At 38.6% G+C, this 22141-nt stretch overlaps 1 protein-coding gene across 3 annotated transcripts in view; it reads left to right on the plus strand.

Moving 5' to 3' along the window:
• Positions 1 to 22141, plus strand: part of afap1 (actin filament associated protein 1) — a 90115-nt gene that overhangs the window by 29120 nt on the left and 38854 nt on the right. For all 3 annotated transcript variants that reach the window (XM_040140963.1, XM_040140964.1, XM_040140961.1), the window contains exons 2-3: positions 9442 to 9570; positions 11422 to 11504. In XM_040140963.1, the coding sequence (XP_039996897.1) occupies positions 9442 to 9570; positions 11422 to 11504 (212 nt within the window). The remainder of the gene's footprint in view (positions 1 to 9441; positions 9571 to 11421; positions 11505 to 22141) is intronic.

Below are 22141 nucleotides of genomic sequence, written 5' to 3' on the forward strand. Positions count from 1 at the left end.
ATTGACTAAGAAACTGTATTTATCATGGATCCGTCAATACCCGACCTGCTCAAGAAGGTCGCTATATGCTCCGATACATCTTTGGCAGATCAGATCCGTGAATCCACAGTTTGTGCTAATTCCAGTGCCTCGCCTATATCTGGTCTGGATTGTTGTGTCATCAGAAGTTAAATTAATGATCCCATGATCACTTAGTAGGTTTGCAACTTCTTTAACTAGACTAATGAAAAAGGTTTGTACAACATGACACCCATTTTTAAAACCCAGGCCGCAACCATTCCCAGTCCAATCAAGGAAATCACATTTCCTCTATACCCACCAGAAAATAGGATCCCTAAGCTGGAGCTCCCCTCCATCCCTTTTCTCCATGTCACTCTCCATGGCCTGTGATTTTTAGCCGGGCACCCTTTAATTATCTTCTTAAAAGAGATACCAAAGGGAGCATCATCTCCCCAAACAGTATCTGTCTTTAGTTTGCTTTGGGACCTCCTCCCCATGTCCTCTTCTCTCATATCTTCTTTAAACCTCCATCAGCACTGCCATATCCCATCTCTCCATCTCTAACACCCCCCCTCTTCAGATCAGGGTTTAGCAGATGTGTATTTGTGGTGGGGGAAACATCTGCTCGTACAGTAAACCACCTGTACTTTTCGATAGCAATCAGCCCCGCTCTGTGATGTTCACTTGGCATGTCCAATGGAACGAAGAAAACACACAAACCTCATAATTACAGACCTGAGAAAAGGGGAGAGAGCGAGACAGCTTGTCTTTCATCATAAACTAATGCAGCATCACCCGTCCTCTGATCTGTTCATAACTCTCCCTCTCTATTGGTGTTCGTCCAAGTCGAGGCTTTTACAAACCCTTTATGAAACATTTATGACTTGTAATTTTGCATGACTTTCACAGCTTTTCACCATCAGTTCAGAAAAAATATACAAGTTCATAAGCCTTTTCCCATCCAAGGGGAAGTGCATTTGATGCTTTTATGTTACCATTAAAATAAAAATGAGGAACAGTTATATAAGTTATTTTAAATTCTGTTATTTGTCATGTGAATTTTTGATCAACTAGGATAAGTAAAGACTAGTGCATCTTAGTGTTTTCCAGCTGATGTTTCATTAGCTTTGTTGAGAACAATAATAAAGCACTAGTATAGACCTCATACACCCAGGATCATCCTTTTTAGAGAAAAATGATAGTAATGTAGATGACACCTTATTTTGCAAAATATTAAGCCCCTTTTTGGTCTGATGATAGTCCTTCAACATCTCTGTGTGTGGGTTCCTATATAATCATGTGTATATTATCCAAATGAATGCCTTCCAGTGATGCCCTGCTGTGTTTTGGTGGCTCATTGGAGGCAGTAACCATGATGATGCCAGACCATAAACCAACCTCAATTAACAACAACCACGTTTTACTGTAACACTCAACCCACAGTGCAATTAAGTTTCCCAGAAACACACTGAAGATGATTGGCTGGTTGATGGTTGACTTAGTAAGTGGTTCAGGCTTCTCATGCATCTGTTGGCTACGTCAGCAGTCTGTTATGCCTGGGGGAGGGATCTATCTTCTGCAATAGTGAAGCCCACCAGGTGCTATCGTTTGGAAATGGCAAAAGTATTGGGTTCTGCACACCCCATTTTGTTAATTTCAGTTCTCAGAATGCATTGTTGGAAGCAGCAGATGTTTCTCTATAAGATTTAATGTCAGCTAATGTGACTTGGCATGGCGTGCGATAGAGAAGTGCAATGTGCTGATTCGTCTTAAGATGTGGATTTAAAGATGTTCTGTAGCTTTACTGTAACAAATGTTGTCATCTAATTATATTCCCAAAATAAGCACCCGGACAGGTTATTCAGTCAAGTACCCAGGCATGTTTGTCTTGTGCATATCACCCCAACTAGACTGGCTTGGCTTTGTTGTTGGTTTTGAACCGTTTTAACAGTTTTTTGCCCAGTTCTTACTTAATTTCTGCTTATGGCAAATATCACTTTGTGTCTCAGCTAGTCATGCCATGTATTCTTAGTTTCTGAATAAGTGAGGCTACTTGGATGCCATTATTTTGAATGTCAATAGTAGTATATAAGTTCTAGGGCGGTTTGGATGGATAGAGGAGAGTGAAGGTGTTGCAGGTATAGAAGAACCATTTTGATGGGACATTCTAAGCCTTTGTAATTTTTTTTTAAATTTCTGTTTAGAGTGGACTGCATTTGGCTTGAGTTTTTGTAGTTATGGTGATAAGGAAATGGGGTGCAATAATGCATAATATGTCAATCTAGCTTTGATGTTTAATTGAAGTACCATTTGCTTGTAAAAATGAAGCAGGATGGTCACTTGTATTCTTACCACCACACTTTAGCTTGAACATGTCCCCTTCAGAACCACAGTCCTGCCTCAGCATGTCAATTTTACAACATAGTTTGGGGTTACATGGATATAGGGATGGGAATTGATAGGATTTTATTGATACCCATGCTATTATCGATTGTGTTTATATTCTTTATTTATAATTTACTATTCGGAAAAAAAAGTAGGCCTACTTAATTTCTTTTCAGCTTTTCAGCATCAGTGCAACTGTTTTATTGTCTCTGAGTCTGTACACAGTATAGAAACAAGAAAAAAATCCATGCATGTGACTTTGGTGTGGATGAAATGAGAGAATATTTGTACAGCATTCGTTTTCACTTAGGTTTTTCCCGGTCAAAGTTTAAGCCCATGTTGCATAAAAAGATTTTTCAGCATATTGTTCGTGTTTACACCCTCATTTACAGTTACCATTTTACAGACATTACAAGTACACAGCTTTCAGAAAAACATGCCGACATCATAAAAGGAATTGAAAACTAGGACGCATATGATTCTGATGGTTTCGGACAATTTGAAACGCGTTCTCAACTGGAACCCGTTCTTGATTCCCAGCCCTACGTGGATACATGGGTTCTATTTGAATTCATTCGACATAGTTATGCGTTAGTTCTCATTCCTTTGAACTTGATTTTTTTGAAAGAATGACAGCCCTACAACAGAGGGCTTTGCCTCCATCTGTCTTGTATGGTAATAATGAAACAAGCCAAACTTCATTGGAAAAAAGGTCAGATTTTCTCACCATGCTGCCAGAAACCTTTTTTCTATTAAGAATATCAGAACTGACCCTAGTTCATTTTTGGCAGCATGAGCCAAAACAAGAATCGGAGATCTTTATGATGTTTGTAAACCGTCACTTATCCAAGTAAACTAAGAGCCCATGATGATTAAGAATGGCATGGCTTTATGGTGTTGATGGTTTGTAATTAGAATGAGTGGGACACATTTTCTCAAGGGAAAAACCACCGTCTTAACTCAGTGAGAGAAACTGGATTTGTCTTAATGATATGTGTGTTTGACTGTAAAATCACTGACATTTGTTGCTCAAGTTATGACGCAAAGTCTTTTAAGCAGCGTGTATGTGTGGAGGCAGATCATGACCTGAATGCTTGTCAAAAGTCCAGACTAAACACATCCCTGAAGTGTTAAAGACGCTGTTAGTAACATGAAACAGACACCAGAAACACACAGACAGATACAGAGAGTGCCACAGCATCTGTCAGTGTGTTGTCAATCCTAACAGCTGTATTCTGGGAAGAGGGCAGAAAGCCCTCCTCTTTCTAACCTGGCTAAGCATATGCACCCACAACAACAACGGAGCCGGAGGGTCTCAAGTTCTCTGCGAGACCCAAACATGACCCCATTGCCTTACACAAACGCACACATGCCTCACCCAGGAAAACCCCCTTTGTTCTGAGCTCCGGGAAGTGTGAATAGCTCACGGTGAAAACATCCCCCTGACTTGTCTAGGTGTTTTTAGTAGGTTTGCATTTCTGTGTATGTGTTTGTGTGTAAGTGTTGGGTTTAATAGTTGTTTTTTTTTTGGAAAGAGCTGCAATCATTTGTCATGGCAAGCCTTGTGCTGACATAGCAAATCCGGTTAGAGGTAAATTATACAGCTAAGAATATACATTTCATATAAACATAATTGAAAATATGTGTGACACATGTAAGCAAAAATTTGAAAACAGACCAAAATGCATTTACACAAGTAAATGACAGCTGGTTTGGTATACTTCTACAAGAAAGCGTGTATTTTTGATATCCAAAATATAAAATAAATTAACAAGTACATATATGCTTTCATATATAATGGAATTAGGAGTAGCAGATTTATATGCAGACACTAATTGAGGTGGAAAGTCGGAGAGAGAGATAACACTAAAGAGTTGGAGTGAAAGATTGACAATGAAGAAAATGGACATGAAGGAAGGAGTGGAATGACAGACAGACAAAGGAGGGAAGAAAGGAGTGAGTTTTTGAAGAAAGGGCGTGGGTGGTTTGTTTGCACAATGAGGTATTTTTCTTCTCGCCCTCGGGCCTTGTTTGAGGGTGGTCCTTTTCGCTCTGTGCCACTTCATTTTCCCTCATCGTCTTTGGTGATCTGGAGAACTTGCTTTAGGTTTTAACGACACACACACACACACCAAAACACACACAAACACACACACGCACACACACACACACACACACACACACACAGGTTTAGCTTTTTGACCACCCTAGTGGAGGTAAAGTATTGCACAGGTTGCCCAAAGCTCTATGAAACAGTAAATGGAGCAGTAAAGAGTGCTTGGCTGTTCTCACTGTAATATAAAAACAGGCCTGGTGAAAGTGATCCAGGGTGTGTGTGAGTGTGTAGCGCTACAGTGGGGATGTTAGTGCTGCTTTGTGGATTTGTTCATTTTTGAATAGAAACTGACAGATTGGCTGACATGATTGATGATGCTTCCATTTGACTGTGAAGTGTAGTTTAAATATGCTCAAAGGTCTTTTGGTGTTAGTTCTATTGAACTTTAATAAATTTAGATGGCTTCATTCTCATTTAAAGGATAATTCCAGTTTATTACAACACAGGCCAACATTCCTAAAAGCATAATTAACTAGGGTCAGGTGACAAGAGAGTATATACATTATATACATTTGTCAATTGTCAGATATTTTGCTATGTCATTTGTGGTTATCTCTTATATCTCTGGTTGGATCAGCTATTGTAGGCAATGTTGGAAATCAATGTCAAGGAGTTTTTTATGGCCATATTAGATTTTTATATGTTGTTTGCATCCATGTGAAATTGCCTTTATTTGACAGATATTTAGTTTGCTTGATTAGCCAACAACAAATATGCTTAATTTAATCCTCACATTTGAGAAGCTGAAACAAGAAAATAATTGGTATTTTTTCTTGAGAAATGACTGAGTTGATTATTAAAATAGTTGGCAGTTAATTTTCTTTTGACAGGCTAATCAACTAATTGATGAATTGATGAATTGTTTCAGCTCTATCGTGAAATTGATAGCGCATCAAAATATTGCTAATTATCCCTAACTTTCACTTTAACCTCCAAATAATGTTTTACATAACCTGGATAAACTGTTGGCTTGTTTCCAACCTGTCTGATCAATTCATTGCTTGTTTTTCTTTCCACTTTGTTGTCACTGCATTTCCAGATCTCAGCAATTACATTACATTGCCAAAAGTATGTGGACACCTGGACATTACATGGAAATCTCTTTTCAAAATCACTGGCATTAATCTGGTCCTAAATCCCTGCAGGGATTTGCTCCTATTTAGCCACAAGCACATTAGTGAGCTCCAACACTGATGTTGGCTGATAAGAACTTGCTCACAGTGGGTGTTCCAGTTCATCCCAAAGGTGTTGGATACAGTTCAGGTCAGGGCTCTGTGCAGGCCACTCACGTTCTTCCACACCAAAGTGGGAAAACCATTTTTTATGGTGCTGGCTTTGTGCACGGGCAGTGTCATGTTGAAACAGGAAAGGAACAAACACAAGCTGTTGACACAAAGTTGGAAGAACACTGTTGTCTAAAATGTCAATGTATGCTGTAGCATTAAGATTTCCCCTCATTGGAGCTATATGTCCATACCATGAAAAACAGTCCGAGACCAAAAGTACACAAAAGTATGTGGACATACATTTTTGTCCATATACTTTTGGAAATATAGTACACTTTGGTGAGCACACCATAAGACGAACTCTTAACAAGATTGTTAAGTACATTGTTATTTTCACTTTGAAATTTTGTTGTTTTGTTGTAGAGTGATAATTTTTCTCCATATCTATTTGTCTTACCGTGTCTCTATATCTCTCAGTCTCTCCATCACTCATGCTGCCTCTTTTTTATCTAACTTTCTACTCTATTGAACTCTTCCCCACCTTCACTCTCTCCTGGCTAGTTTACCTTTCATTCCCTTTTTCTTTTTGCACCTTATTGGTTCACTCGATTTATACCTCTCTCCCGCCTCTCTCATGTATGATAATCAGATTATGTGCGGAATGCGTGAAAGCGGCTGTGTATCCAGCTTCAGAGCTGCTGCCGAATACCCAACCCTCTTCTGCAGCTATGAAAATGAATTATAGTTCCATTGGAAATCTATATGAATGTCTCTTGGAGAATTCATTCATTCATCAAAGTCATAACACCAAGATAATTGGATGAATCTCTTCCCTCACTTGCCAGCTACCAGCGTTCTCACCTGTTGTTGGTTAATCATAGATACCTGTGTGATAGGCACGGTGAGTTATGATCAGATCTGGTATTCGGACGTGTTTTGAAGGAGATATAAGAGACTTGTAGCGTCATTTCAGATATCTGGAATAACGTTGTTAGAACATTTAGTCCCTGCTGAAAAGCCTCATTCTAATCCCTAACCTGAATTCAACATGTGGAGTGGTTGGAGGGCTGGTTAGTTTTAGACTGCTGGGATATTTTGGACTTTGGGTCAGATCAGTACACCTCCTGTGCTTCTAGCCCAAATGTTGACTGAGCTGATTAAATATGGTTATGTAAAGAACATAAACATATCACAACTAGCTTGGCAGGGGGTGCAAGCTCCATCTTCTCTGGGACTTTTCTATCTGTAAGGAATGAACCTCAACTTATATTTAGATATTAAGACTGCATAGTGCTTGAATTAAAGAAGAACATGCCTTTCTGACTCAGAAGTAGGATAAAAAATTTTGATTTTGTTTCATAACTTTTGAGGGCAACACCTTCGATATGCATCATGTGTCGCTGGTGAGTGCTGCCTTTAAGGACTACAGTTTTGCATTATCCATTTGTCTTTGACACCTTGTGCAGTATAGTGATGTAGTTTAAGGCTCCTGTTTTGGATGTTTATGTGGTCTGCTAGTTTTATTGCCTTGAAATCTTCGTCATGTTGTAATTTGTTGCAACGTTTCAGTGGCATTAACCTTCACTCCTGCAACTGTGGCAACACATAGCTTGCAAACCATGTTGGGAATGCAGCTATGGCATTTTTGTAAATTATTGATTAATGTGCCCATTACATTCATCATCTACTGAATAATTTTTTGGTTAGTATAATGTAAAAATTGTAATGAAAAATGTAAATCAACATTGGCCAGAGCCCCTATATGTAAGTGAATGGGGAAGTAGTCTAATACTGTTGGACCTCAGAGTGTGTGTGTGTGTGTGTGTGTGTGTGTGTGTGTGTGTGTGTGTGTGTGTGTGTGTGTGTGTGTGTGTGTGTGTGTACACACACACACACACACACACACACACACACACACACACAGGCATGATGTAGGTTGGCCTTTTGAACCTCCATTTCCCTTAGCTGGTCAGGGTATCCAGGGTTTCCAGTTTGATGTCGTCCACTCCGATGTAATCAGATGTTGACAGATTGTGCAAAAAACAGACCAGGATTTTCAGTTTGAAAGAGGTGCTTGTCACCTGAGTGCCTGTGCATTGCTGTGCATGACTAGAGCGTGCCAGCTCAGAGTCATGCTTATGAACTCCATCTGATGCCATCCATATCACAACAAGCTTTCAGATATGAGTATGTGAAGGTGGACGAACATAAACACACACTTAAATACTGAACACACACATACCAAAGCTTCTAGCTCTGTACTACATTTGGTTTCTGTTGTTTTGCTCTGTTAGGGTTGGCTGTGGTGTATTTTCCACCAGCACCTATAATTCTGCTGCGATATGTCTGTCAGGTGGGTTGCCAGGTCTGTCCCTGCCGAGCAGCGATCAGCCTGCTGGACCTCCGTGCTGGAATGAAGTGCTGTTTGATTCGATTATTGACTGATTGACTGACTGACTGAAAGCTCTGTTTTTCATATCTTTGCCTGGCTGCCCATGTATCTGTTATGTAACTATGTTGTACTTTTGATCAGCATCTGTTTAATTTTGACTTATAGTACAAAAACACACTGCACAGAGCTTTAGCTAAAACATACAGTAAATTAAATATGATTAATGAGCAATGCTGTGGCCTATCACTGTGTGTAGTTTGTGTTTCATAGGTACTTAATATTTCAGCAGCTTGTTCTTGTGGTCTTGTTTCATACCGGCTGTTAAAGGATAATTCTTGTTTATGGCAATACAGGTTAAATTTTCCAAATCATTTCCACTAGTAATAATAACATTGTACTCAAGTAAGTGTGGAGATCTGGGTATTATGAAGTTTACCAAACATCTTTGGAATTGAAAACCAAGCTTAAAAGTAAAATTATTACCCAAATTGTCCATCATAAACATCCATCACAGTTCACAGACTGACTTCCTGGTACAACCATGACCTACTATTCAGAGGTGTGGACTCAAGTAAGGTAATGAATGACTTTGGACTTACCATAATCAAAACAAAGACCTGCAACTCAACTTTAACACCAATGACCTGTGACTTCACTTGAACTTGAGCCTTTTGGATTTGAATGGCTTGATATTATCCACAAGCCCAGACAATAAATCTGGTGTTATAAAAACATTGTGCCAATCATATTGTGCATTTGTCAGTGCAGACAGGCAGACAGAGGAAGAAGAGATTATTCTTTCACTTATCACATTTGCATTTTAAAACTCTGCTGTGGTCAACAAAAAATGAATGGCATTCATTATATCTGTAAATTATGCACAGAATGGCGCATAATGACTTGCATAAGGCAAAACACGAAGTTTAGGACTTGGACCTGATTTGGGACTTGTTGGGACTTTATAACCACGACTTGAGACGTAATTGGCGAAACATTCACTTTATCACTACTTGCCACCTGCGTCTTACCTCAGTTGTGCCCGCACACTGTTTTTTTGTGCAGTGAGGGATCGTTATGTACATTTAACTACTTTCTGAGTGTTTAGATAATCTGGCTAAACTGACGACTTTTTTACAACCTGTCTGAACATCTGGCTGCTCGTGCCCCGCTGGATTTTGTTGTTGCAGTTTTTCCATGTTTCCAGCAGGTCATTAGTTATCGGTTGCTGTTATGAATAATGTAACAGATGTAATAAACATCCGTAGTTTCCGAAGTAATAATGGCAACCCTGAATATAAATTGTCTGTGTGTTTGTTCTGCAGCGATGGAGGAGCTGGTGTGTGAGCTTCGTCTGTTCCTGGACCTGCTGGACAGGGAGTATCTAAGCGCGGGGGTCCGAGAAAAGAAGATGCACCTCTCCAACATCCTCCACAGAGTCCTATCCGACAAAGGTGAGATTACACAATGCAATATAACATTCATCAGAAACACTTTGGCGTTATCTGGAGTTGTGTATTACATAATCAGATAGCTGACAAACTTTCACATGCAGAGAGGGTGAAGCCATTAGGATAGAATTCACTGTTACTGTAGATAAAACTACAGCCAAACAAAACAGCTACTGATTAGAATACAAGTGCTGGGTATTGAAGATAAAACAAAATGATTGAAGATGTGAATGAATGACCCCTGAATGTTTCAAACAGTTTAGATATGAATCAAAACAAACAGAACATAACAGGAATGTCTATGTGTGATAAATTGACACATCTATAAACTTGCAATGCACAGAGTACCGATATGATGCTAGTAATCTGTTCTCAAAGTTCATAATCTGTATACCTCACTGTCTCAGATTCAGTGGGATAATAATTCTGTATGGTAACATTAAGCTAGAACTTGTCTTCAAATCTTAACTATAAGTGGAAAGGTTCATAAACCAACATCCTCTTCAGGCTTGTGCAAATTTAAATGAAACTGCTGTAAATGCAGTGTAGTGCAGAAAATGAATTTAAGAAATCATGCTATGTACAGATGCACACCTTCCAAACAGGTTGAGCTGCTGTGAGTAGCAGTCATCAGAGCCAATGATGCCCTTGCTGTCTACTTACTGTATGTCCATACCATACCAGATAAGGGACATGGCTTCATTCTGCTTAACCACATGCTTCTGCATTTCTGCACCTAACCATTTCACCTATCCACTGTCATTCTTGTCACTCAAACTAAAACCAACATAGCTGGACTGCAGTGGTGTTTTTAACTCCAGTAGCTAAAAGTTAGTCATTAATAAGATGTAACGTCAGTCCTCATTTCTTCATCGAGCTTAGAAGTAGTAAATGTATTTGGTCCGTACAATGTTTCAAAATGACTTACAAAAGAGGATGTCCAAATATACTCTTAGCAAAACAACAAAAGCCCTTCTGGTTTCACAGTAAAGGCTTACCACTGCCTTCACATTTAAATGCATTTATTTTGAAAGCACATACATCTGATGAGTTACTATCAGTGGTAACTTTACCACTTAATTTGGTCTAATGTCAAATGCTACGTTCAGTAGAGACACTGATTTTTGTAATGACGTTGACAAAAAAATTGTATTAATGTTGATTGTTGACATCTAGCTGAAACCCCATCACTAAATAAGGTCGTTTTTGGTGCTGATAGCGATCTGGCAAATCTGGTTTGTGCATTGCCAGGGTAAACTGTGTCTAGACATGCATGTGTACATCACAAATTGTTCACATTATTAAAAAGTTTTGACAGTTTGATGTTATTTCTTAAGGAGCACAACTATTAAAAATTTGCAAGGGATTTATCAAACACTATCAGGCAGTCATCAAACATCTGTATTTTGTTTTTCCAAGGTTAATTCAAAGACGGAGAATGTTATTAGCCATTAGCTGTCATTGCAGTAAAACTCATAAAAGTCAAATGGATAATGATGCAAAGTCACACAAAAATAAGGAATAACTCCCACTGTATGGGAAAATCTAGTACTAGAGCCAGATTAAGCCTTTCTGGGGCCATACAAAGAACTTGCCTGGGAGGTTTGTGCCTTTAGTCAGTTCAGCTAAACTCTTATCAGTGGCCTGATGTAAAGTATATTTTTTATGTTACAGAAAAAAAAAAATCCTCACTGGGACACCCTGTTATTGAAGAAAGCTGAGAGCCTAAACTGAGGTTTTCATTCCCAGTTGCAGCTACTGAACCTTTCCTCCTCCTCATGCCCACTACACAGTATACTGTACGTATAATAAAGAACGTTCTCTCATTTTCCGTGTCTTTTTCCTCCTCCCCAGAGCCTTCATTCAAGTCAGAGATCCACAGTGGTCTACCAGCGCCACCTCAGATGCCCCTCCCTGAGATCCCTCATCCCTGGCTGGTAAGACTTCTATCCTGACCTCAAGACCTATAACCTTACAGTACCTCTTATAAAAGATGAAGAGTTGCAGTCAGGCAAAATCTAATCCTACAGGAAACTTGACCACTCACTTGACCAGGGAACACCGTATTCCACATGTCCTTTTATATTTATACATATGTATATGCATTATATATGTGTGTGTTTCTGTGTGTGTGTGTGTGTGTGTGTGTGTGTGTGTGTGTGTGTGTGTAAATGTGTGTGTGTGTGTGTGTGTATATATATGTGTGTGTGTGTGTGTGTGTGTGTGTGTGTGTGTGTGTGTGTGTGTGTGTGTATATATATGTGTGTGTGTGTATATGTATATATATATGTGCGTGTGTATGTGTGTATATATATAAATGTATATGTATACGTGTCTGTATATATATGTGTGTGTATATTTGTGTGTGTGTGTGTGTGTGTGTGTGTGTGTGTGTGTGTGTGTGTGTGTGTGTGTGTGTATAAATGTGTGTGTGTGTATATATATATATATGTGTGGGTTTGTGTATGTATGTATGTGTATATATGTATATGTGTCTGTGTGTGTGTGTATATGTGTATGTGTCTATCTGTATATATGTATATATATATATATATATGTGTGTGTGTATATGTGTATATAAGTGTACATGTGTATGTATGTGTGTGTGTGTGTGTGTGTGTGTGTGTGTGTGTGTGTGTGTGTGTGTGTGTGTGTGTGTGTGTGTGTGTGTGTGTGTGTGTGTGTGTGTGTGTGTATATATTTGTATGTTTTGTCAGATGTAACCATACCCTATGGTATTGTAATGTAAGCAAGATAAACATTCAGTTCCTGTATTTGCTTTAGACGTCTGACCGAACAGAGGTGTTCCTCCATTTACCAACCAACTCAGCGTCACTTTGTTTCCAGTGCTGTGTCTTGTCTCCTTCTTTGTAACTCTGGTTTAGTAAAGCTGCTCTAGTGCCAAAACTCTGACAACTCTCAGGTGAATGACATAAACTTTACTTATTGTCTTGGCAACACTGACAAATTCCGATTTTAACAATGCATTGCAAGTCGCTTGCATGTCATATGGTTCTGGATGTGATTTTCATATAACATATTCACATAGTTTAGAAAACATCGGAGCAGAGAAACACATCTTAGACACCCTTTGTCATGAGCGTTAACAGTCAGTGATCATCAGAGTCAGATTACAAAAAAATATCATGTAGTCTGAACCCAGGATAAGGCCTGTCTTTTTTGTGCATTCAAAGCAAATGTGTCTTTTGAGATTCTCACACATGGAAAATCAGGAAAGATAGAAGTGAATGAAGTAGGGTGGGTGTTGCATAAAATGTTTTTTGGTACTGGAACAATATCTATGGTGAGTTTGTATCATCAAAAACAATTTCTTTTCATTTAACAGAAGACCCCAAAGTTCTCAAATATTAAATACTGTTTAAATACAAGCACCCATACAAGAACTTTGCCTAAAAGTTTGACTTAAATCAGTCTAATCAAAGAATACCCTAGAAAAAAGGGGGAAGAGATTTGATGGCAGCTTTCAGTACTTGACAGTTTTTGATACTTGGTGATATCGGCACATTTTTATCATTCAATCAAGACATTCTCTATTAAGTCAAAAGTCAAATTAAAACACACTTAAAATCTATCTAGGCACATTAAAGTCATATTTAATAATACAGTGGGATGTGGAAGCCATGTAAGATGTGTTTTAACAGTCACTTGCAAAGCAGTATGTTTTCCTGTCTCACACTGAGACTTGCATCAAATCAACCTGACAGTCAGTAAGCACTGTTACGTCTTTATTGTAGCAAGTGAGTGTGTTTGTGTGTGTGTGTATATGTGTGTGTGTGTATGTGAGTGATATAGTGGGAGTGATATGAGGAGCATACATGTGTAAAGAGATCCAGCATGAGGAATAACAGGGAGTCTTGTGTGTGTGTGTGTGTGTGTGTGTGTGTGTGTGTGTGTGTGTGTGTGTGTGTGTGTGTGTGTGTGTGTGTGTGTGTGTGTCATTAGTGTTGGAGCAGATGCCTCTGATGGAAAGCAGGTGGCGGTGATGGCTTGCAAAGCCCTCTCACCGTAACAATAAGCCACAATCCCTTGTTCTACATCCTCTCATCCACACACACACAGACACTGAGGCACAAGGCCTTACAGTGCAGTTTGTAATTAGAACCAGTCCACAGACTCAGCCTCCTCCGGTGACCCCAGCGTGCGTCTGAAATCAGAGGCCAGGTTTTCCCGGAAACCTAGACGCGAGAGGAGGAGTGAGTAGGAGTGAGTCGCTCTGTCTCTACTTTTTGTCTCCCTCCTCTGCTCCTGTCTTTCTAGCAATTTTCTATCCTGCAATTTAACCAGCTTTTGAAATGTTAAAAAATAAAATGCATAGCAGTACTCTTACAGCTGAAAGCCCTGTTTGGTCACCACATTGCTTCATTTTGTGTTTTCTGTGTTAACCTTTTCAGTACACAGTCACAAGACAAATGATTGAGAAAATTTCATGTTGTCACATGACTAGAGGAAAAAAATCAATTTGTGCAATGAGTGAATATCGAGCCTAGATGCTTTTTAATACATTAGCATGAAAGTCATTCCTGACTTTGTATGTGTTACACAATAATCTCAACTAAAATGTCAATTTTCTAGGTTTTCTGGAGCTTTCAGTTGCATCTTAAAGGTCTTCATCAGTGAATGGCACCAACTGAAAAGTCTTTGTAGCACTTCGTATTGAAAACTGTCTGGTACCAAAAGCTGGATACTGAATATCAGATTTTTCAACTTGATTTAAATCAAAACTTTGCCAGTTTTTGTAACATTTTAATCAAGCAAATGTCTTGTGTTTAGACGATATATAACATTGTAGGAGCTTGGCTTCTTATGTTGAAAAAAAAGGTCTTTGTCAAAAAAAATGGTGAAATATCACAAAGAAAGGTATCAAAAAAGTATCTTTCTGGTATTGGTACTATAACTATGACATTGTATCAACATTAGTATCCAAAATTTCTCTTAGCAATGTTGTAAGTCACATACAAAGGCTATGCATGCATACTACGAACCTTAACTTTAACACCAACTTTTAAACCCTTCCGTGGTTTAACTCCTCACATTGATTCTGTGATGTACATGTGAACTCCAGGGTGTACAAGTATGCTGTGTAATCACTGTTGGGTGTGGTTACAGCAGCAATAGAGCACGCTTCTGACCACACCCATCATTGATGCAAGCTGTGGTCAGAGTTGACACAAGCTTAAAACCTTCACCCAGAGAGGACAGCAAACCAATGCTTTTCAGAGTTAGTTCATCTTTAGTGGTCACTTCTAATTTGTTTCTTAGTTAACTAACCTTAACCCTCATTACAGTCAGGATTTAAAGGAAAATTCAGTATTTTACAACCTAGGGCCTATATTTGTGGTTTGCCCATTAATCTTTATAACTGCTTTTGATAACATTGTAGTCATCAAAGTAATGACTGATGTATATGGATGCAGAAACATCACTACAAGGGCAGGAATGCAAGGGGTCAGACAATCACACAGGTTGTAAACAACCCCTCAGTTTAGTTACATTCTAGGCTGTAAACTGCAGGCAATGAATGAAAGTGAGTCAAAAACATTGCTCTTTGTCTTCACTGTAAAATCAGAACTGAATCATCTGTCAGGATGCAATGATGAGGAGCTGAAAAAGGCTGAAAAATGTTAACTGCCAGAGAGTGGAACTATGTGATTGACACAACAAAGAATAAGCTGCACCTGAAAACATAGCTGGACACACTACACAAATGTGAGGTTTATTCTCTGCTTTAAATTAGGTATTTTATGTTGTGGTTTGTTGGTGGGCCCCATGGGATTTCGTTAAGGTACTGGTTATGTTGGCTAAACTACTTACATGTATTTTCAAGCAAAACTTGGGCACAGGAAGCCTGGCTGCAAAATTAAGTGGATGCTTACCACAAATAGATGGGATGAAAATCCAAAATTTCCTTGCCCTGTTACAATTTGTTTTAAGTGTTGTCAACATGTCCCCATTTCTCAGAAATGAGAATGTTATTTGTTACCATAAAAAAATGGGAATGATGGCCAAACAGATCCTTACCCACATTTATTTAACTGTGACTTATATCCAATTACAGTCTGACCACTCAAGTCTAAACCCATATGTGTAAAAGAAAAACTATGAAGACATCATACTCAACATGTGCATGTGGAAGTAAACAACAATATGCAGTGGAAACTGGCTGTAGATTTATGCAAACAGATATAATACAGTTATAATGCTGCCATCAGCTTCTTTGCTGTTGTGTCAGCAAAGAAGAAAATAATAGTAAAGGGGGGAAATTTAAACATACTGGAGCCAGCGAGTACACTTTAACATGCTAATTGGAAATATAGCCCATGTATATTAAAAACTCTAAAAGTAACATACAGTATGTGCAGGTAGTGCGGCACTAAAGTACAATTCTCATAAATATACTTGAATGGAAACCTACCTACTATCTTTTATTTTCTTCCAGCTCTATGTCTCTCTCTTGCTGTCTCTCTGCTCTGAAATTACCATTCATCACATTTCCACACTGACCTCTGGATAAGCTGTCCAAGCAGAGAGAAAAAATCTGTTCTACTCTCTCTCTCCACTCTCAATTCTTTTAAGTTGTATAAATTTCAGCCTGTGGGGAAAAAAGATAGATGGGTAAAAGCAAGAGAGAGGGGAGGCGAATGCAAAAGTGGAAGGGGTAGGGGTAGGGAGTTGAAGAAACAAAGAAGAACAAGATCTAGTGCAGATGAAACACCCATACTCTGTTTAGTCATGTTCTAATGGGTCAAATGTAGTTAATTTACAGAGCAGAATATTTATTGAGTTACTCTGGGTGTCTAAGTGCAATAAATAGAGAAGAGAGATCTTGTGGAAGAATGGGAGAGTATGGAAGAGGAAGAGACGGCCACGGTCTGTCTGTGACCTGTCAAGGCTCAATGCCGAGCCAAACCATTGCTCCCTGCAAGACTGAGAGCCTGCGGCTTTAGAAGCTACATCAGTGCTCTGTCAACCGCAAAGCCTGTGGCAGCCATTTTGATTCCTCACTGTTATATAAGGAATAATTAGTTTAGAGTAGCTCAGTGGAAAGGACATCTGGACATCTCAGTGTAAAGTACAATTGCAAATGTTTAGTCAAGTGACATTATTATTGCACTCATTATAAATTAATCAAACAAAAATAACATGAACTGAATGGAGGTTGTCACTTACACAATGAAATGCTTGTGTGTCAGACACAAAGGGGAAAGTAGTCAAATTATACAGACTGCCATGATGTGTTTACTCAATGTGGAATTTTTATGCAGTTTGTCATGCACACCCTGTACCTCCTGACAAACTCTGAAATGTATGGTACATAGAATGATATTGAAATTACTAAAATTAGCTATGGCATTGCTAATCACTACCCTAGCAGAACAGGTGGATATGAACATAGACAAATGGCACTATCTTTATTTTACTTTATGCTCATACAATTATGTGTAACTTACCACTTTTGTAGCTTCTTTCCAGGTAGAAACATTTTACAATAATTTATTATTGTTGTGTTAGCAAAGCACCATTAGAAGTCGTGGTATTACCACATTTAAATTGTTAAATTGCCAGCAAAATCTTAACAATTTTAGCTGTGTTAGCTGCTCTAAAGTCATTGTAAAATAATGGAGGGATGTGTCGTTTGTATTTGTTCTTGTTAAGAGTGCAGACATGCTAAGTTCACTTAAGAGCTTAGGTATAGCATGCTAGCATGCATAGCTAACATAACGCGTGTATCTGTTTTCCAATGGGGTAGAAATGTCCAATGTTTAATATATAAAATCCTGTGGCTCAGTAGATATATCATCAACTAGCAAAAAATATGAGCAGTTAAGAATAAAATTTAGCCATAGTTAACCACTTTTGCCTTTGTTTATTAGCTATTTTAAGCCAACACAGCTAAGCCTGTCATTCAATCATTTACATTATTGCATAGCATTTGTAGTGACAGATTTGCCTCAGGACAGTCAGCTGAGGTCAAGACATTGTAGTATACTCACAAAGTGTAACTGTTAGCGGGGCATGATAGTCACATGTGTGACACTTGTTAGCCTCAGCATTAGCAAAAAGAAACAAAGAGATGATGTGTGTATCTGTGCGTAGAGACTTGTTTCCCAGGGGCAGACTTGTTATCGACTCTCAAACACACACAAACATGGACACACAAGCACATAGAAACCCAGCAGGATATCCCCTAATCAAATAGACAGCCACTGGGTTACATTTTTGTTTATCAAGCTCAAACTGGTCTGAACCACTCTGTGTGTGTGTGTGTGTGTGTGTGTGTGTGTGTGTGTGTGTGTGTGTGTGTGTGTGTGTGTGTGTGTGTGTGTGTGTGTGTGTGTGTGTGTGTGTGTGTGGGGCATAAAATGAGTCATTAGGAAGTCAATGCAAAACAAAATTTAAGGTCTAATACAAAGAACACCAAAATAGAAAAATTCATTTCTTGACCAAAAACAAACCATAGTGTTAAATGTACCATATTGGCAACTATTATTATTATTATTATTTTGTTTGTGTGTTTGTAACACCTGTTTAGCAATAATCAAGGCAATAGACAACACACAGTACACCCTTAGAATAACAGGTTCACTCAGTAACACAAGAACCAGTACTTGTTCCTCTAATTGTAAATACATAAATGTCTGCTCACCAACTAAGATGTAAGGATGAAAGTATTTATTTTCATTATCAATTCATCTGTCAATGAATTTGTTCTATAAAAACTTCAAAAGTCATGAAAAACAATCATCACATTTTCACAGTCCCCAATGTGATGTCTTCACCTGTTTTGTTTGTCCAGCAGTCCAGTAAACAAGGATATTCAATTTATAATGATATAAAACAGGGAACAGCAACCAATCCTCACACTTGAACCAGCAAATGTTTGCCATTTTTGCTTGATTAAAGGCCTCAGTAATTCATCAGTTATCAAATTGTTGATAAGTTTTCTGTTAATTGACTAATCAACTGAAAAATACTGTTGTTTTAGCACTAGCAGGATTCTTTTGCAAATGTAATTTGAAGGACCAATATGGTATATGGTATATGATAAGTTGATATTGATGATGGTGATCCTCCAAACTGCAGTAAAAGTGGCCAGGCATTCCGCCTGGTGTTGTCATACAATTCCATCATGATCTGGTCATGGATGTAGGGCTGTGTGTATGTGTGTGTGCAAGAGTATAAAGCAGTAAAACTGGCTGGTTTGCTCAGATACACATACTATATACACTCAGAGAGAAACGGGATCTTTCCATGTCAGTTTGATCCTCTCCACACCCCTCACCTCATAAATTTCTTCAGCGATCTAAGAAGGAGGATCACTGTACCATTTTCCAATGTGTTACAAGCCACACTCAAACATGTACACATGCGTTTACGCACAAAGAAAACAAGGTCTGGCTCTAATTACATCAGAATGACCACTAAGTGTGACAAAATTCAACTGAAGTCTTGTAGGACTACAAGAATCTTTCTCTTTTTGTCTCTTTTCAAATGGAAGATTTATGCTTCACTAATATTCCTCTTTTATCTTCTGGATGAAATACATTCCTGTCTTCAACAAGCTTACTGCCTCAACCATATGTACGGTTTCCATCCAGATGTCAAGTAGTTTGAACAAAAATCAATGGAATTGCATCACTGAACACAGAATGATAGTAAGCATCTTTCAAGAATTGATTTGTCATCGGCATTTTGTTATGGGACTTTTTCTACAGTGTTCCTATTTCATGCTGCCATGAAATGAAAACAAGGAAATTAACACAGTGATATGTTTAAATACACCAGCTAATGGTCTCATTGGTGTCTTGCACGTCAAAGCATCAGAAATATGTGACATTTCTTCAGGTTCGTAGACAAAAAAAGGTGTCAGTATGCTTCAGAGTGCTTATTGAATTGTTAAAGTGTTGGAAGCCCACTCCCCCAAACCTTTCTGAGGTTAGAGACTATTTTTGCAGCTTTCAAAAGGTGACTCATTCAACCAATGTGGATTTGAACTTCTCACTCAAGCTTTCTTTTCTTAATTTTTCATACACCTTCTTTTTTTTCAATTTTTTTGTAACCAACAGAATCTAAAGCCGTGACGGCCATTGAGGAGAATATCCAATAGTGTGCACTGCTATCCCGCTTTTATCACAGTTCATCGGGGTATGCCCCTCTCTATGATAGCAGGGTTTTTGCCCTGCCTTCATGTGGCCATTTGGAACAGCTAAAAATACTTTTGCATTAAGACATGGTTGGACGACATTTCATACGACCTGTTTTGTTTTACGCATACCCCAGCCTTGAAACCGCTTTTAACTGTGGTGCCTTAGTGCAGACCAAAATCTCAGACCCAAGTTGCTCAATTCTGAGCAAGTTGTAACAAAGTTTAACTCAGTTTTCAATTGATTGAAAACCATCCATCAACATGTTTGTTAGATCATGCCTTGTCAACAGGCAAGGTATCTTGGACTGCAACCAATGGTTATTCTCATTTCTGAATATATTTAGATTATTTGATTCAATGTTCAGTCATTAAAATGTCCAAACATAGTGAAAACTGCTATAACAAGTTCCATGAACCCAAGATGATGCCTTTAAATTGCTTTTGTTTTCTGGTTGTTCAGTCTAAAACTCTAAGTTATTCAGTTTGCAATGATACAAATCAGATAAAAGCAGCAAATCCTCAGATTTTAGAAGAGGCTGAGACTAGAAAATGCTTGGCTTTTTTGCTAATTGTTTTAGCACTAATGCATTAACATAACAATTCCTTTTCAGTCAGTATTCCAGTCACATCATCAGTTGCATCCTAAGTGCCGTGCGAGGCTCCACAGCGGCTCTGTTTGAGCAGAATGTGGACCCGTCCTCTTGTTGAGACACAAATGATTTCCATCTGTGTTGATGTTGGAGAGTGGTGCCACCCCCCCTTCACCTCCTTCCCTGCCCCTTCCTCCTCTACTCCCTCATCTTCCCCCGAACAGAACTTCCCTCACTCCGCAAGTTAACCATTTAACAGAGCCATTAACTTATGTTGCATCATGCATGCGTTAAAAATTTTATGGGTTGATTTTGTTTGCTTTCTGTTTTGCACTTAGAGCGCAGAGGAGTATAGAAATGTGTCATGTGATGGATATGCTGTATACACACAAGCTGGGTTGCATTATCCTTAACAGTCTGGGTCCCATTTGGAATTCATTTCCTTCCCTTCTCATTTTGAATCAGACAACCCCCTTCCTCCCCAAGCACTTTCAAAGATAAATATGCGTCTTAACCCAAGCTTTATGTTCGAATGCAGCCCATAGTGTACACACGTCTAAATGCACTATTATCTATTGTTAGGTGTCACTGGTGGTTGCGATGGATCTTACTTGTTTGAGCGCACAATTTATTCAAAGCATTTCCTACCACTTGCAATTCATTGTCACGTTGGTGGCCATAGACCAGCGGCTTTGTATCTGGAATAAATGTAGGGTTTGCTGTATTTGCCAAACCAAATGTTCTCTGTTTCTATGTTTTTCTAACAAATGCTTTCTAGCCTGAAAGGGAAACACATTGTAGCAAGTTAATGTGTCACTGTGCTGTGTCAAATTATGGATTGCATTTGCAGCAGGAGTCAGCTCGCAATCACAGAATTTCAGTTGAATCAGTCCTGCTTTTGTACGTCTTTAGAAATGATTTGCCGGCTGGAGTTTGTCGCATGGCATGGTTTGGTATACAAATGGTGCTGATGAATTGATTTTCATATTGGACTTAATTCATCAGTGGGATTTCCCTACTTGGTGGTATGGTCAACCACAGCAAAGCATTCAGTGACATCGGCACTATTGTGTCATTGACTTGAAACAGGAAATGAAGTGGTTTAACGGATAATATTGAAAGGCGTCACACTTTGTCACTGAGGTAACCAAACAAGTGGCAAATGGGAGATTGATTAAGTCTTAACTGCAGTAAGCAGTGGGACTTAACTAAGTGACACATGCCCACAGCATGGTTAATCATGAGGGTCAGAACTGTTTCAGCCTGCTTATACTGACACTCTTTGGAAAAAGTCCCTGCTGAGAAAGTGGAGCATGGATGGAAAACCTATTTCACAACTTTTTTTCCCCCACTGCAGTGCTTTCGAAGGCTTTTTACAATGCCAGGATTTTTTTCCTGACACATGATGTGATCGAAGTGACTTAATAACACACTGAGGTAAAATTGAAGTTATTTCTGCAGTCTGTTAAAGAACTAATATAGTTTACTATTAAACTAAGTGAAATGTAGAGATGGTTTATGGACAAAATGAATTGACTTTTTGGTGACAGATTGACATCTTGTTGCCTTCCACCCTGACCTTTAATTGGAAATGTCCATTGATTGTATCTCTTTATGTAACAATCATTGTCCAGAGAACGTCTGCATGCAAAGAGGGTGCTGTAAATAGATTAGTAAAACATTCTTAAAATTCTAACTTGTGTAGAAATATTTGCTTTTTTTAGAGTGATGTTTAGGGTTTCTGTCTGATCTCAAGGCAGGCTTTAATTTAAGTACTTTTTCCAATCAAGCAACATAATGCAAAAGTATCTAATTCTCT

The sequence above is a fragment of the Xiphias gladius genome, chromosome 12, assembly GCF_016859285.1.
Source record: "Xiphias gladius isolate SHS-SW01 ecotype Sanya breed wild chromosome 12, ASM1685928v1, whole genome shotgun sequence".
Lineage (NCBI taxonomy): Eukaryota > Metazoa > Chordata > Actinopteri > Istiophoriformes > Xiphiidae > Xiphias > Xiphias gladius.